Genomic DNA, 15,807 nt, shown 5'->3' with positions numbered 1-15,807 from the left:
AAGCAAAAACAAATACACACCAAGCATGCTTCATCCAGCAAATGGTCAAGTTTTGAGAGAATTGGAAAGATGATTATAGTATATACCTTTGTTTTTTGATAAAAGTACTGTCACATGATCAATGGACTTTTACATTGCATAGGACAATGATCATCTGAACAGTATAAAAAGATGATGCCACTGGCAGAGGTCTTAGTCTGCAATTGTATCAAGAGAATTCATTGTCCAGGTTCTGACCCTCCAGTGACAAAATAATTTGGGCTTGTTGAAAGGTGGGGTTCTGGGAGTCTTCTCTGCACCCCTTCATCCAAAGCAAACTCTCAGAATGTGAGTATATAACTTTCTAAGCAAAAAAACCCCACAATAAACCTAGAAAATAAGTTATGCTTTTTATTTTTCTGAATAGGAAATGCAAGACCTCAAATCCCAGGAGACATTGGGTCAACTTTGCAGTAATTAATAACCATACACCATAGAGGGGATATTCAGACACAAATACCTGGTTACTCTGAGTTCATTTTGATGATATGCTTGTTATAGTTTACATTGATGTTTGTTTTAGATAATATGTTTTTAAATCACAGGATGTGAATAACATTCAGTGAAATTGACAAACTGGGGTGAATAAAGGTTCTATGTTTTCCTTAAAACTTTAATAATGGCTTATGGACTTTTCTTTTTAGGAAGCTAGCCAAACCTTTTTAAACCCCGCTAAGCTAACTGCTTTTTCTACATTCACTGGCAATGAATTCCAGAGTTTAATTACTGTACATGTTGAGTGAATATTTTCTCTGATTCGTTTTAAATTTACTGCTTTGTAGCTTCATTGCATGCCCCTTAGTCCTAGTATTTTTGGAAAGCGTAAACAATCGGTTTCACATCTACCCATTCCAATCCATTCATTTTTTTTATAGACCTCAGGTGTCTTTTCTCCAAGCTGAAGAGCCCTAGCTGCTTTAGCCTTTCCTCATAGGGAAGTCGTCCCATCCCATTTATCATTTTTGTCGCCCTTCCCTGTACCTTTTCTAATTATCTTTTTTGAGATGTGATGACTAGAGTTGCATACAATATTCAAGGTGCAGTTGCACAACGGAGCGATACAAAAGCTGGATTTTGTGCACCTGGGCCAATCAGAGCCCAGAGCACCAAGTTTGAAAGTATCTGGCCAGTGGCACTGCAGGTTGCCTTTCCACAGGGCTAAACTGAAAAGAAAACAGCTTTCTCTGCAACAGCTTTAAAACAGAAAACAAAAATCACCTGCTGGCCAAACAAAAGAAATAAACTGCATGAAAAAATTAATACAGTCCACAGGGTTGAAAACCCCCTGTTTCACCACAGTATTGTATCTCTGTTATTTGAATTTCAGTGCGGTTAAATGTGTATATTTTTTATCTTGTTTCACGGTAGTCCTAATAGGTTTCAGTTTGTTGTTTTGGGGTTTTTCTCTTTCATTGTGTTTATGTTTATACTTGGTCATTTTACCATTGTTATGCTATTAACAAAATTGTAAGTTTTACATTAAACTGAACCTGCTGTACACCTCCTTGGGTGAATCTCGTCATAAAGGCGGTTAATAAAGCCCAAGAAATAAATAAATGCTCCTAAAAATCATGAAAAGATCTTGCAAAAATCCGAGACTCTTATATTGTATTAATGTATTACCAGCTATGAAAGTAATTTCTCCTCTATGCCATTCTATGTTCTATGTGTTTTTTCTTTTTGAAATTGTTGGTTAGGTAAGCAGAAACTCGGGATATTTGGAGACATTTAACACACCTTTCTTTCCTGAGGTTTTAAAAGCTAACACAGAATGTCATTGGAGAATTCTTATTTTGCTCCCATAGAAGACATCACAGCCTGCAGAGGCTCCAGTGTTCATTTCTGGCGGAGGCTCAGGTGGTTTCTATCTTGGGTCTATCATGAAGGAGAAAACAGAGCTCCAGGAGTGGCAAGACAGCCACCGAGCAAAACTCTCCACGCTCAGTGAGGCAGAGCTGGAGAAGATTGCGCCAAACTCTCAAAACTCAGAGCTTTCATTCTGGAGCCAAGTAAGAAGAAAAGTAAGGTAGGAAAAAACGGAGACGAGTGATAACAAGATGAACAAAGATAGGAGTGTGTGTGGGGGAGGCTGAAGGCAGGGGATAGAGGGGCCCTTTTACCAAGCTGCGTAAGCGTCTGCACATGCTCAATGTGTGCCAAAATGGAGTTACTGCCCGCATACCACGTGGCTCTTACGGTACATTCATTTTTGGTGCGCGTCCGAAAAATAATTTTTATTTTCGGACACGCATAGCTCAATACCGCCTGGTTACCGTGTGAGTCTTTACCTCTAGGTCAATGGCTGGTGTTAAGGTCTCAGACCCGAAATGGACACGTGGCAATTTTGATTTTGCCGCACGTCCATTTTATCACACTTTGCAGTCCACGGATGCAGCATTCCTCAAGAATTACAGTTCTGAAAAGTTTTTAAATGTCTTTACATAGTGAAGAATGTTTGCACAAATTGAGAATATATATATATATTGGATTTTGCAATAATTACCAACTGCATTTTCTAACGAAATTCTCATGTTGGTTGGAACTGATTTGGAACTAATTTTGGAATTCATAGAATAACAAAGAGAAAGCAATTATTGAGGACAGTTGGGTTATTGCATATATATACTGCCCCTGGTACAAAAGAAGTACCTGAATATATATAAACTGCTTTGAATGTAGTTGCAAAAACCTCAGAGAGGCGGTATATCAAGTCCCATTTCCCTTTCCCTATTTTGTTACCCATGCTGATGCTTTTGGGGCATTGTACTGCTATGGATTTACAGCCTGTCTCACTAACGCAGACTGCTCAATGATTACCGTGGATTCTTTTGGATTCATAATAAGTAAATGAAACCTTTATTAGGGAAGCTAAATTCTACTCTCTCTCTTATATATATATATATATATATATATAATGGTTAGTACATATACAATGATTAGCTGTATAAACAATTATTACATCACTGGTCTCGACATCTCTTAGACCAGGAAAGGAAGCAATAATATACATATATACAATCATCACTGGTCTCCATCATCCAGGCTCTTATCATCAGCTGGGGGGGGGGCCCGGTACAGCGAGAGCTAGGAGCTTTGGACCAGGAGCAAACCCTCTGCGCAGTCCATACATTACTCACAGATGAACCCCCAACTCTGCTGTGACAAGCCCTCCGTTTTTTTAGGCTCTGAGCTCATGTTCAGAGTATAGGAAAATTACAAGAATGTACATGAGGATGCAATCACATGCTTCCGGCCCAAGTAAACAAACCACTGGCCAGGTGGCTCATCTCCTGAACTCCAAGCATATCCTGTCTCCCTCCTGCACAAACTGAATTGGTCAGAGATGTGCCTTATCTTCCACATTCCAACTTGTTTTTGTATTTACAAGGAAAGTTACTTTCGGTCAAAGACAAGATTTCAGAGTGTATTATCGGACAAAAGCAGGGTTGTATAGCAATCCTTTAAGATAACACTTAAACAATCATTTTTGAAACAGAATTACTTATAATCAACAATGCAGACCCCGAGTGCACTGGTCGTTCAAGACAGAGGTGAAAAACAATCTTTTAAAATTCACTTCCATTTCATTCGGTCCTTGATTTTCAACTCTGTCTGAACGACAGTCCATACACAAAACAACCAAAAAAAAAGAAGACAGATTATACAAATGGATAATATACTGAGCACTAACTTCAACAAACATACTAAAATTAACAGGAAGTATAATCCAAGGTCAAATAGTAATAATGCTGCCCACTAATAACTAACCAAAATTCAGTATTACAAATAATACACACTGCTTAGTTACCTTAAACTACACAATTTGCCCAGAACAAAAGAGGTCAGTGCATAAGGCAGTATTTGAAATTATTAATCAGGTTGTGGAAGGAATCCACCGGTAAAATTCACCTCTACAAGTATTCAGAGCTAGTCATCTTGAGCCTTATTCCGTTGTATAAGGGCAAATAAATGTTACAACATGCAAGTAGTAAATTATGCTATATTAATTTCTACTTGTAAACTATCTGAGTATGATAAACTATCTGAGTATAATAAAAAAAACTATCACATTGCAAAATAATAAGCTGATTAATATCAGTTCTAATACATTTTGTGTTGTCTAAAGTTTCAGCATCAACAACATTTATTATCTCTACACCTGTACCAAAAGCTCCTTACAATGTATCATACTAAACTCATTTTACTCTACGATTAAGGCAATTAAGGGTACTACAGTGTTTACACAGGTCTTCATAGGTGTAGTGTTCCCACAAAAAGAGTATAAACATTTGCTAATAACACATTGGTTGTGTAAATGTCAACAATGTCAGCATTTTTGGGTCAACAATGCTGTATTGTCTGTCTCTGACTTCTGCAAGTCATATTAAACTCATTCATGCGACAGGACTTCTTTCCATATTTGAGTGTTGTTGACAGTTGCCACAGAACACATCTAGTTAGCTGAACATGTGTAATCATCTTGTTGTCAGATTTCACTCTGATTCTTCCACTGCCAAATCAGCTTGCCTTGACTTTCGGTGGTAAGATGTAGTCGTCCACCAGGGGAAATGGCAATACACAAAGACACCATAAGAAGGAGGATTATACTGACTCTTACAAGGATCTATAAATGAAACATACTAACAGATTAATTACTCTCTAAGATAACATTTATTCGCTGGGACATAAGTCCATTTTTCCCCGCCCAGATCGGAGGATCAGGAGATGAGCCACCTGGCCAGTGGTTTGTTTACTTGGGCCGGAAGCATGTGACTGCATCCTCATGTACATTCTTGTAATTTTCCTATGCTCTGAACATGAGCTCAGAGCCTAATAAAAAGGGAGGGCTTGTCACAGCGGAGTTGGGGGTTCATCTGTGAGTAGCATACGGACTGCGCAGAGGGTTTGCTCTGGTCCAAAGCTCCTAGCTCTCGCTGTACCAGGCCCCCCCAGCTGATTATAAGAGCCTGGATGATGGAGACCAGTGATGATTGTATATATGTATATTATTGCTTCCTTTCCTGGTCTAAGAGATGTCGAGACCAGTGATGTAATAATTGTTTATACAGCTAATCATTGTATATGTACTAACCATTATGTGTGTGTGTGTATATATATATATATATATATATATATATATATATATATATATATATATATATATTAACCATTGTAGAATTTAGCTTCCCTAATAAAGGTTTCATTTAGTTATTACGAATCCAAAAGAATCCACGGTGTCACGTTTTCAAAAGCAGGAACTCGGATCGTGAGCCCTTGGGCCACTGCCGAGGAGCGGCAGTGGCAGGCAAAACCACCCCACACCAGGAACAAGACAGAACTCAGACAGGGACAGCTAGACTTCACCTGCACTTAGGCACCCTTCCCCAGGAGTTGAGCCCCTGGGTGCAGGTGGCCAGCAGGACTTGCCGGACAGGGCCGGAACAGGATACCAGCAGGATACACACAGGGACCAGAACACACAGGGAGGCTAGGCAGAATACTAGACTAGGACTCTCAGACAGACAAGGGACTGAACTGAAAGTTGCAAGCAGCCACTGAAAAAGGGAACAAACACTGATAGATAAGGGACAGGACTAAAAGCTGCCAGGCAGCCACTGAACAAGAAACACAGGCAACCAAGAACTAGACAAAGACATACAAACAAGAAACAAGACTGAGAAACAAGCAATACAGAAAACAAGCAATACAGAACACAAAGTTACACAAAGACTAAACTAGAATCAGGCAAGAATTACAGACTATAACTGGACTAGGCAGAAGTGCACCAGCACCCCAACATACCAGGGCCTTAGGCGATGCAAAGGCAAAGCAGAGAGTTTCCAAATGGCTAATAAGCCCAGCAGCAGCTGAGATTCAGCTGCAGCAACCACAAGGCAGCTACGGGTGCTGTGCAGGCTCAAACAAGCCAAGCAAGTCTGGCAGGCCGGAAGATCCGGACTGGACTGGGCTGAAGTCTGGAACGGGAAACAGCACACAGACAAACCAATGCAGCCAGCACACAGAGACAGAACAAACTCAGGAAGAACAGACAGAAGCCAGCTCAGAAACTGACCGCCGGGAAAAAGGTGAGTCTGAGAGGGGTCACAACCACAGACGTGACACACGGTAATCATTGAGCAGTCTTTGTTAGTGAGACAGGCTGTAAATCCATAGCAGTACAGGCATTTAAATTGAGTAATTGGTTGTTAGCATCCTATTACTGATGATTATCAGCTCGTTAGCTAATTAAGTTGCACACGCATCTCTGAAGTGGATGGCTTGGTGAAACACTTGGGGCCCTTTTACTAAGACGCACAGATGCCTACGTACTTACAATGTGCATCAAATTAGAACTACAGCCTGGCTACCGCGGGCCCCTAGCGGTAATTCTAATTTCTAAGCGCATCCAATATGCGTGGCAGAAAATAATTTCTATTTTTTACCGTGTGGCGCTAACCGGGCGGTAATCGGCTTGAGACCTTACCGCTAAGTCAATAGGTGGTGGTAAGTTCTCAGGCCCAAAATTGATGCATGCTGATTTTTATTTTGCCGCATGTACATTTCTGGCAAAAAAAGGCCTTTTTTGCAGGTACGCTGAAAAATGGACCTGTGCACGTCCAATACACGTGTCTACAACAGCGCAGGGCATTTTTCAGTGCACCTTAGTAAAAGGACCCCTGAATAGAAGAACGCAACCACAGCCTAGGACAGTGGATAAATAATTTTCAAGCTTATCTGTTTTTCAAACTTTATTTTTGTTAATATACTTTGAAATTCCATAGAATGCATTCTCTCTCTCCCTATTCCTCTCCCACTGAATCTATACAATTATTATTATTCTTTGTTACATTTGTATCCCACATTTTCCCACCTATTTGCAGGCTCAATGTGGCTTACATGGTACCGGAATCGGCTTTAACCGATACCGGTGTGAACAAATACCAGGTGATCTTGTGGTAGAATAAGGTTCATGTGTGATATACATTTTGGGGATCATTAGAGAGGAAGAGTTAAATATGTCCGTTACGTGCTTTGGTTTCATTGTGTTGCAGGTATTCATGCTTTTATGTTGGGTCGGTGGGGTATGCCTTTTTGAACAGGGTTGTTTTTAGTGATTTCCGGAAATTTAGGTGGTCATATGTTGTTTTTATGGCTTTTGGCAGTGTATTCCATAGTTGTGCACTTAAATAGGAGAGTGCAATCTGATGCGATTCTTGCAGAAGCCTGATTTAAAAATAACAGTATGTGAGTTGGGAACTTGTGGTCTATATTCCAGAGCAGCTTTGCTCTTTCATGTTAATTTCATCACTCTGTACTAGGAAAGGAAAACAAAGGGAGGTTCAGATACATCTAAGGAGGGAATTTATCAGTGTGTTCTACCATTAAGATAAGTTATTTTACTGTTAACCCCAGTTATTAGTAACTAGATTTCATTGCATAAAATGGGACCTGTGCTAAAATAGCACAAGTTAGTGGTAAAATAACACATCTTAACGGAAGAACACACTGATAACTTCCCTCCTTAGTGTGAACAGTTTCAGTCTCTGGTAACCAGAGCTGATATTATGATGTTATAATGCATCATTCCACCAATAAGATCCAACCTCATCAGTGATTGTCACAATGGCTCGACTGTCCTGTGCTTGGCTCACTTTCATCTCTTAGTGTGAAGAGTTTCAGTCTCTGGTAACCAGAGCTGATGTTGTGATGTAATAATGCCTCATTCCACCAATAAGAGCCAACCTCATCAGTGATGTCACAATGGCTTGATTGTCCTATACTTGGCTCACTTTTATTACATATAGCAGTGATTGTGATTTCTAGAGACTTTTCTTTTTTCTATAATTAAGAGAGAATTTGCCATTATGGGCTACCATTAGGACCAGTTATTTTACTCTTAACCCAGTTATTAATAGCTAGACATGGGCATGTTATGAGCCTGTCCTGTGGTAAGCCATTTTAGACTGCCGTAAACACACACTAGCATTTACCACAGCTTAATAAAAGGACCCTTACATTTAAATTCCAGTCTTCATACATATTTGGGAACGTGTACAGAAATAAAAGAGAGCAGAGTCATTATCGGAGTGTGACTTTTTCTTTTAATCTGAGAGTTTCAAGTTGGCAAGGATCCTGTTCATTGACTGCTTTAATTGTATGGACTGTGCAGCTGTGATATAATGAAACTGGAGCCTTTCTCAAGAAGCTGGAATTCTACATGTATGATAAACCATCTGTTATATTGCTGTCACATAAACCATAGGTCACTCCAAGATATGTAATTCATTTTGCGATTCCTACTCTACTGTATTCAATGGATGATAGAGGAAAATGTTTGGATACAGTGACTCACGTTTCACCCAAATCCCATCACAGATGTCTATTACTTGGCCACTGAACTGACTACAGATGCAGTGGAGATTAGGGTTTCTATTCTCTTGTTTTGCTACAGATACAAATAAATCAAAACAGGGTTAGCTTTAACAGATCCTGGGGGTGGAGGGGGATCCTTCTTTCACCTTATACTAATTGAGCAGTGTGACCAACTGAAGTTATAATGTTTTCCTTCTTCTTAGCATTGGCCAACCAGCTCCAAAATCCTTGTTGCAGAAAATGTTCCCAGTGCTTCGCTGGCTGCCCCATTATCCCACCAGGGAGTGGTTAGTGGGTGATCTAATTTCAGGACTTAGTGTTGGTATCGTCCAGCTTCCACAAGGTAAGAATGAGCTCATTGCTTTCTCATTCCTTTTTCTGCTGGTTGATTCGATTATGGGCATGGACTTCAGAGAATGGATGAAAGACAACACAATGTTATGCCTACAAGTGAAATCTCAATTTGTCCCATCTGGGAGGTGTTATACTTTCCAAAGTAATAAACAGAAATAAAACAAAAAGAAAAGAAAATGATACTTTTTTATTGGACTAACAAAATACATGTTTTGATTAGCTTTCCAAAGCAATACATTCTTCATTAGATCAGTGTAGACTTTGAAAGCTAGTCAAAAAGTCTATAAAGTTAGTCCAATAACAAGGTATCATTTTATTTTTGTTTTATTTACGTTTATTACCATAATTACATTACATTACAATCTTATATTCTGCCAATACCTTATCAGTTCAAGGCAGATTATAATTTTAAGAGGCTACAACCAATTTGTCTAGGAATGCCAGTTCTATGAATTCAATAATCGAAAAGTATTAACCATCGCTTGATAACCCAAATTTACAGTACAGATAGGTTTTTAGCTTTTTCCGGAACCCCAAATAGTTTCTACAAAGTCTTGCAGCAGTTGATATGGAGTTCCAAATTGCCACTATTTGGTATAACAGAGAGGTGGTAAACTAATACAGCTACCACACCACACATCCAAAAAGGAAGTATTAGAATACCTCCTTAACTGTGTCTAAGGAGGGGTCATTTGAGTTGCAGTTAACATTTTTGAAAAGTTAATTCCTACACCAGTAATCCTGGGCTCCTGAATCTGGCCACTAGATGTTAACCCTTAAGTGATGGTGACCAGGCCACCCACAGACACAAAATTAAAATACAACTGTAGGCCTAGCCCCTCAGCCCCAACTCTTTTCACCATTGTCATGAAGCATGCATACTTAACATAAGAATAACCATACTGGGGCAGACTGATGATCTATCTAACCAAGTAATCCTGCTTCCAGAGTGGCCAATCCAGGTCACAAGTACCTGGCAGAATCACAAATAGTGCAAAAGAAAAAGTGATGTGGAGAGAAAAAGAGGAAAAAAGGAACCGGAGGCATCAGAAATAAATCAGTAAACAGGCTATTTATAATATTGCATGATTGATTGAGGAAAATCAGTTTTCACACATTTGTATGTGTTCCCCTTTCTCTTATTGAGAATCACAAATAGCAGCAAGATTCCAGAATCCCAAAGAGCAGCAAGATCCCAGAATCCTAAAAAGTAGCAAGATTCTAGAATCCCAAAGAATAGCACGATTCCATGCTACCAATCCTAGGGCAAGCAGTGGCTTCCCCCATTTCTGTCTCAATACCAGACTATGAACTTTTCCTCCAGGAGCTTGTCCAAACCTTTTTTAAACCCAGATATGTGAACTGCTGTTACTACATCTTCCAGCAAAGAGTTCCAGAGCTTAACTATTTTATTTATTTTATTTTATTTATTTATCATTTTACTTAATTACATTCACATTTATCACATAAATGTAAGGAAATACAGAAATTAATATAAAAAGGAAAACATTTTCTCTCAACAATATATATTTACATAATTGTCCACAATTGGAAGATCCAAGATCAGGAAAACAATCTTAAAGAAAATAAGAAAAACTCAAAATGGTTAATCTTACACTTCACATTTTCTGAGGGAGGAAGGTTAATCGGTTATTGCAGCTGGTGCAGTGGTAACTGAAGGAAGTTGCTGCAGAGGATTCTTCATCTGTTTCCACAAACTCTTATAATTTCTTAGGTTCAAACAAATAAGTAATAAGGAAATAAAACACAAGGGAATCGCGCTAGGAAGGTCCCACCTAGGGCAATGATTCCTGGCTTAAAAGCCAAGACCTCACACCTCCCAGTCTGCGATTCCCTTGATGTGTCAGGAATATATGCATCTTTGAACCCAAAAAACTATCAACCATGTATCGGAAATACTGAGCTTAACTATTTGATGAGTGAAAAAATATTTCCTCCTAGTTGTTTTAAAAGTATTAACATGTAACTTCATTGAGTTTCTCCTAGTCTTAGTACTTTTTGAAAGAATAAACAATTGAATCCTCTTTACCCGTTCTACACCACTCAGACCTTCCAGCTGCATACATGGGGACATTTTCAAAATGCTGTTTTACACAGGCAAACCTTTGTTTACAATGCCTGTGTAAAAATCTTTGAAAGACTCTCCTCTCCCTGGTACAAAAGTGAAAAGGAATTCCACTCAAAAAACAATTAGAAGATAGTGAATAATTTCGAGGAAAACATAGCTGTTCGGTAAGATAATGTGCACCATCATGGTAGCTTACAACCATGCAGCACAATTCTATAAACAGCGCCTAAATGTATATGTCAATTGCGCAGTTTATAGAATAGGTGCACTTATGTGCATGAGTGATGTCATAATTGGGTGTTTATGCACATATGTGCTAGGCACTGTTCTCTAACACTGGTGCATTAGTCGAATGGTGAGTATCTGCAAATGGGCTGTACCAGTGGGTGGAGCATGGGCGTGTCATGAGCGTTCCACCTGGCAATGTGTACCATCCTGTGCCTGCCATTGACCTAACATAAACTGAGTGGAAGAGTAGCCTAATGGTTAGTGCAGTGGCCCAAGAACTGAGTCTAACTGAAGCTCCTTGTGACTCTGGGCAAGTCAATTAACCCTCCATTGCCCCAGGTACAAAATAAATACCTGTGTATAATATGTAAACCGCTTTGATTGTAATCATAGAAAGGTGGTATATCAAATCCCATCCCATTTCCCTTTCATACCTAAGTTTACAGCACAGCAAACTGGCGTTGTGTTACCATTCTATAACGGGATAGGCACACCTGAACGTCCATTCATGATATTGATTTTATTCATCCACTCTGTTTTTGTTTCATTGACTTATAGGTTTGGCTTATTCAATGTTGGCTGGTTTGCCTCCCGTCTTTGGGTTGTATACATCCTTCTATCCCGTGTTTGTTTACTTCCTCTTTGGGACATCCAGACACATCTCTGTAGGTGAGCACAAGATAAACAGAAGAGGGTCCTGAGACCAGGAATCCCCAAGAGCTCAAGCCTGTTATGGAAGACATAGCACAAACTACAGAATGCACGTTAAAGGTACTCCCTGGTCCATACCCAGGGTTTTCTGTACAAACAGTGAGAGATCTGTCCGGATTCAATGTGATACTACATACCCTGCACTCTGTAAACAGCTAGTGTAAAATGTCATGAGAAGAAAATACAGATCCAAAAGTCCCAAGAGAGATGGACCACCGTAGACATAAAATAACTCAGTCCATGACACAGACAGTGAATGCAACATGAAGGTTCTTTTACTAGCCAAACAGCAGTTTAACTAAATGGAAAGCAGTGGTGTGGCAATCAGAGACCAATACGTATATTCAGTGCTGCTGATTATATGAATAGTGGTGCTGAATATGCATATTAATTTAAATACCACAGTCAGCATTTATATTAATGTGATGACTGCTATCACTGAATATTACCCCCTAGATTGTTATTACATGACAATGATTTGAAATTTGGAATTAATTTTCAAAAAGGTGAGTAGCAAGGCTAGGTAAGAACTGTGTTAACTATGGGGTTGATACTCAGCACGAGTTAACTAGATAGGAGAGAGTGTGTTCCCATAGGACATTCAGCAACATATAATTGGATTGTGTCACTGAATATCCTGTCTTGACAGCCATGGTCAGCTGTCCTACATTAACCAGGTAGGTATCTGGTACCATTGCTGAATATCAATGGTGCTCAGGTAAATCCCAGCAGCCACCCCGGACCTAGGTATTCAGAATTGGTACTGTATAAAGGCTGTCACTAAATATCTGGGTTTAATTTAACCAACGGTGGCTGAATATTGCCTCCTATGTTTTACAGCTGAATATTCGGTGGATAGTCAGTTACGCTGTTGGCAATCAAGTCCTTTGTCTCAAAGAATCATTTCCAGAATTTGTACTGGTGTAGGATTTTCCAGTTGTTCCCCGTCAGACCACATGACTGGGGTTGGTTTGTCCATATTGATTGTTACCATTGATGTTCTCTTGCAGGCACCTTTGCTGTTATCTGTGTCATGATTGGTAGTGTGACAGAATCACTAGCACCCAATCAGGATTTCATCCTGCCAGGTAATGGGACTTTGCTGGACACAGCAGCTAGAAACAAAGCCAGAGTGGAGCTGGCGAGTGCATTGACCTTCCTTGTTGGACTTTTTCAGGTAATAAATGAGGGAATTTTGAGGAGCTGGCTTAGCTTTTGCTTTATTGAACTGGGTATACAGTTACGCTTCAAAAACTTTCCACTTCTTCTTGGCAAATTTGACTCTAAATATTAGCTAAATATCTATGCCAGGAACAGAACAGTAGACGACCTTATTGTGGAAAGATTTGAACCTCTGAAGCTTTCACAGGTTTCCATATTTCATTTTATTTACTCTTATTCCTTCTCCTTGCAGCATTTGACAGGTCCATGACTGAAATGAACAACTGCTGCAGCACAGAAAGTCCAGGGTCATGCCTCTCATAGAGAAGGACAATAATAGATTTCTTCTGTCTTATTTCTTGTGTCAAGGCTGTGAAGTTGTCATTTCCACAGAGCATCTAAATGCTGTCTGCGTAGGGGTCAGAAAGCCTTAACTCAGATCACATAACACAGGTCCTACTGCAGAGTACTAGAAACCTGGGGATATAGTTTGACTCTGTTTTCCAGCACATATAGTATGATATGACCTTGAGTAAACAAAAAAAAAAAATAATAATAAACCCACAGAAGAGCATCAGACTTCTGCTGTACCATGTAGAAGACGAAAAGGCAGAGATGGCCAAAGGAGATAAGAATGTCACAGGAGCCACGTTATTGATGTATTTTGCAATATACCTACGTCAGGGTCTTAATGCACTGTGCACAGAACTGTATGATCTGTGTAATCTATCAATGCAAAAGGACCCCTAACACAGGCATCTGCCAAAACACAGCCCTGTTGGATCACATTAATAAACCGGTTCCAACAGTGTGATTCTTGTGACATCATTATCCCCTTCGGCCATCTCCACCTTTTTATGACCTTGAGTAAGACACTGTACCTCATTGTAGTCAGACTTCAATTACAAACTCTTTAAGGAAGGAGAGCATTGTAACCATGTGAATAACTGTGCACTGACTCTTCACAAATAGCAAAATATAAAAATATTGAAAATTTGAAAAATCTGTCCTTTACGAAATGTTACCTTTGCTTAGACTTTTGAAAGCTATTAAATAAAGAGATAACCTTATCTCCCTGCTGTCTGGAAGAGAATTTCCCTCCTAGATTTTAGTGTCTCATGATTACTAGCAGGAATTGTTCTTATACTGACAGGAATCCAGAGTCTTTTGAGATTCAGTGATCTACCTGACACCACAACAGGAAGCAAAAGTACTTATGAGAAAGATGTTATTATTATTATTAAACGAAAACATTTAAAATAATTCCAATTAACACTGATGCTGTAGAGGGTATATTTCAAATATTTCTTTATACTTATGTTTATGTTTATTTAAAATTTTATTTACCACTGTTACTAATAAGAGATAACAGTGGTTTACATTAAAATCAACAAAATTAAGATAATTGAAAGGAATGCCATATGATAACAGGAGAGAAACCATTCATATCTAAAAGAACATAAAGCAAGAAAATAAATGACTCATCACAGATTGCATCAATGTGAGGCAGACATCCCTCCCCGGTCAACACATATCACATATCATTGTATTCAAAAACTAGTTTAAAAAAATGTGTCGTCATAATGAGATTTAAATTCTACAAATGAAGTTTGGATCTGATAGAAGGGGGAAGATCATTCCACAGTTTAGGAGCCTTGAAGAAAAAGGCTTAGTGGATTCATGGTAGGCTGTTTTTAAAAATGGTAGAACAAGTTTATGTGCATCAAGAGATCCGAGAGATCGGACCGGAGTGTAGGGTATAAGTAGAGATGACAAATATAATGGTGGGCCTAATTGAATAGTTTTATGTGAACAAACGTTCTTCACCCCTAAACCGTACCGTTCCCTTGGATTTTTGCAGCCAAGTATGTGACTCTGCATTTTTTAGCATTAAATCTTAGCTGCCAAATTCTGGACCATTCCGGACCATGTCCACTTACACCATTGATACGGTAAGTGGTCCTGCCTAATTGCAGGTGCCTGGAAAAGAATTTACATTAGTATTCAATAATAGAATCTTGGTGCCCAGATGCCGTTTCTGAATTAGAGCTCAGTGCACTGCATAGAATTGTCCCCATAATGGTGGGGTGTGTACAGAGCAAAATGTGAAGCTGGCAGGTATCCAGAGAGCAGCAATATTCAGATCACTATCAGGCCAGAAAAATGGTTGTCCTGAATTGCTATCGGGATAGTGCGAGACTCGCTGCTTCATCTGGGTATTCAGTGCAGCTGGGTATACAGACAGAGGTGCTAAATATATTTAGCCGCTACAGCTAGCATCACCCCCCCCCCCCCCCACTACCACCACTGATTGTGGCATCTGAATAGTGAATGCTCAGTTTCTGTTGCACTTAACAGATAATGCAACAAGTCTGTTTTATTTATTTATTTTGCATTTGCTTGTTTGCCTAGCATTAATCACAATACATAATCACATAGCATAAATACTTTAGAACAACAATAAATCCTAAAACAAATATAAACAGTCAAGTAGTAATATGTATCACTCGTTCTTCTTTGTGGTCCTTCCTTGCAGTGTTTCCTTGGTTTGGTGAAGTTTGGATTTGTGGTGACTTACCTTTCAGATCCCCTGGTGAGCGGATACACCACAGCCTCCGCCATCCATGTGACAGTGTCGCAGCTGAAAAACATCTTTGGGTTTCAAATCAGCCAAAAAACCCAACCCCTGTCTCTCATTTATGTAAGTCGGGAAGCAAGATGGTAGAGAAATAGCAGAAGAATTCCCCTAGCACACCCCTTTATAGCAGAGGCCGAAGCAAATGGTTCTATACATCATAAACCACTCTGCAGTCATTGTTATTTTAACTACAAGAAAAGTTGGTGAAATTTGA

At 39.3% G+C, this 15,807-nt stretch overlaps 1 protein-coding gene across 1 annotated transcript in view; it reads left to right on the top strand.

Moving 5' to 3' along the window:
- Positions 1–217: 217 nt before the first annotated feature.
- The window catches only part of LOC115473126 (solute carrier family 26 member 6-like), a 58,294-nt gene continuing 42,704 nt past the window's right edge, over positions 218–15,807 (top strand). Inside the window, exons 1-6 of the mRNA XM_030207803.1 lie at positions 218–327; positions 1,845–2,065; positions 8,616–8,755; positions 11,642–11,752; positions 12,805–12,971; positions 15,492–15,656. Of these exons, the coding sequence (XP_030063663.1) occupies positions 1,920–2,065; positions 8,616–8,755; positions 11,642–11,752; positions 12,805–12,971; positions 15,492–15,656 (729 nt within the window). The 5' untranslated portion in view covers positions 218–327; positions 1,845–1,919. The remainder of the gene's footprint in view (positions 328–1,844; positions 2,066–8,615; positions 8,756–11,641; positions 11,753–12,804; positions 12,972–15,491; positions 15,657–15,807) is intronic.

This window comes from Microcaecilia unicolor, chromosome 6, assembly GCF_901765095.1.
Source record: "Microcaecilia unicolor chromosome 6, aMicUni1.1, whole genome shotgun sequence".
NCBI lineage: Eukaryota > Metazoa > Chordata > Amphibia > Gymnophiona > Siphonopidae > Microcaecilia > Microcaecilia unicolor.
This window is presented reverse-complemented; position numbering and strand designations above follow the sequence as displayed.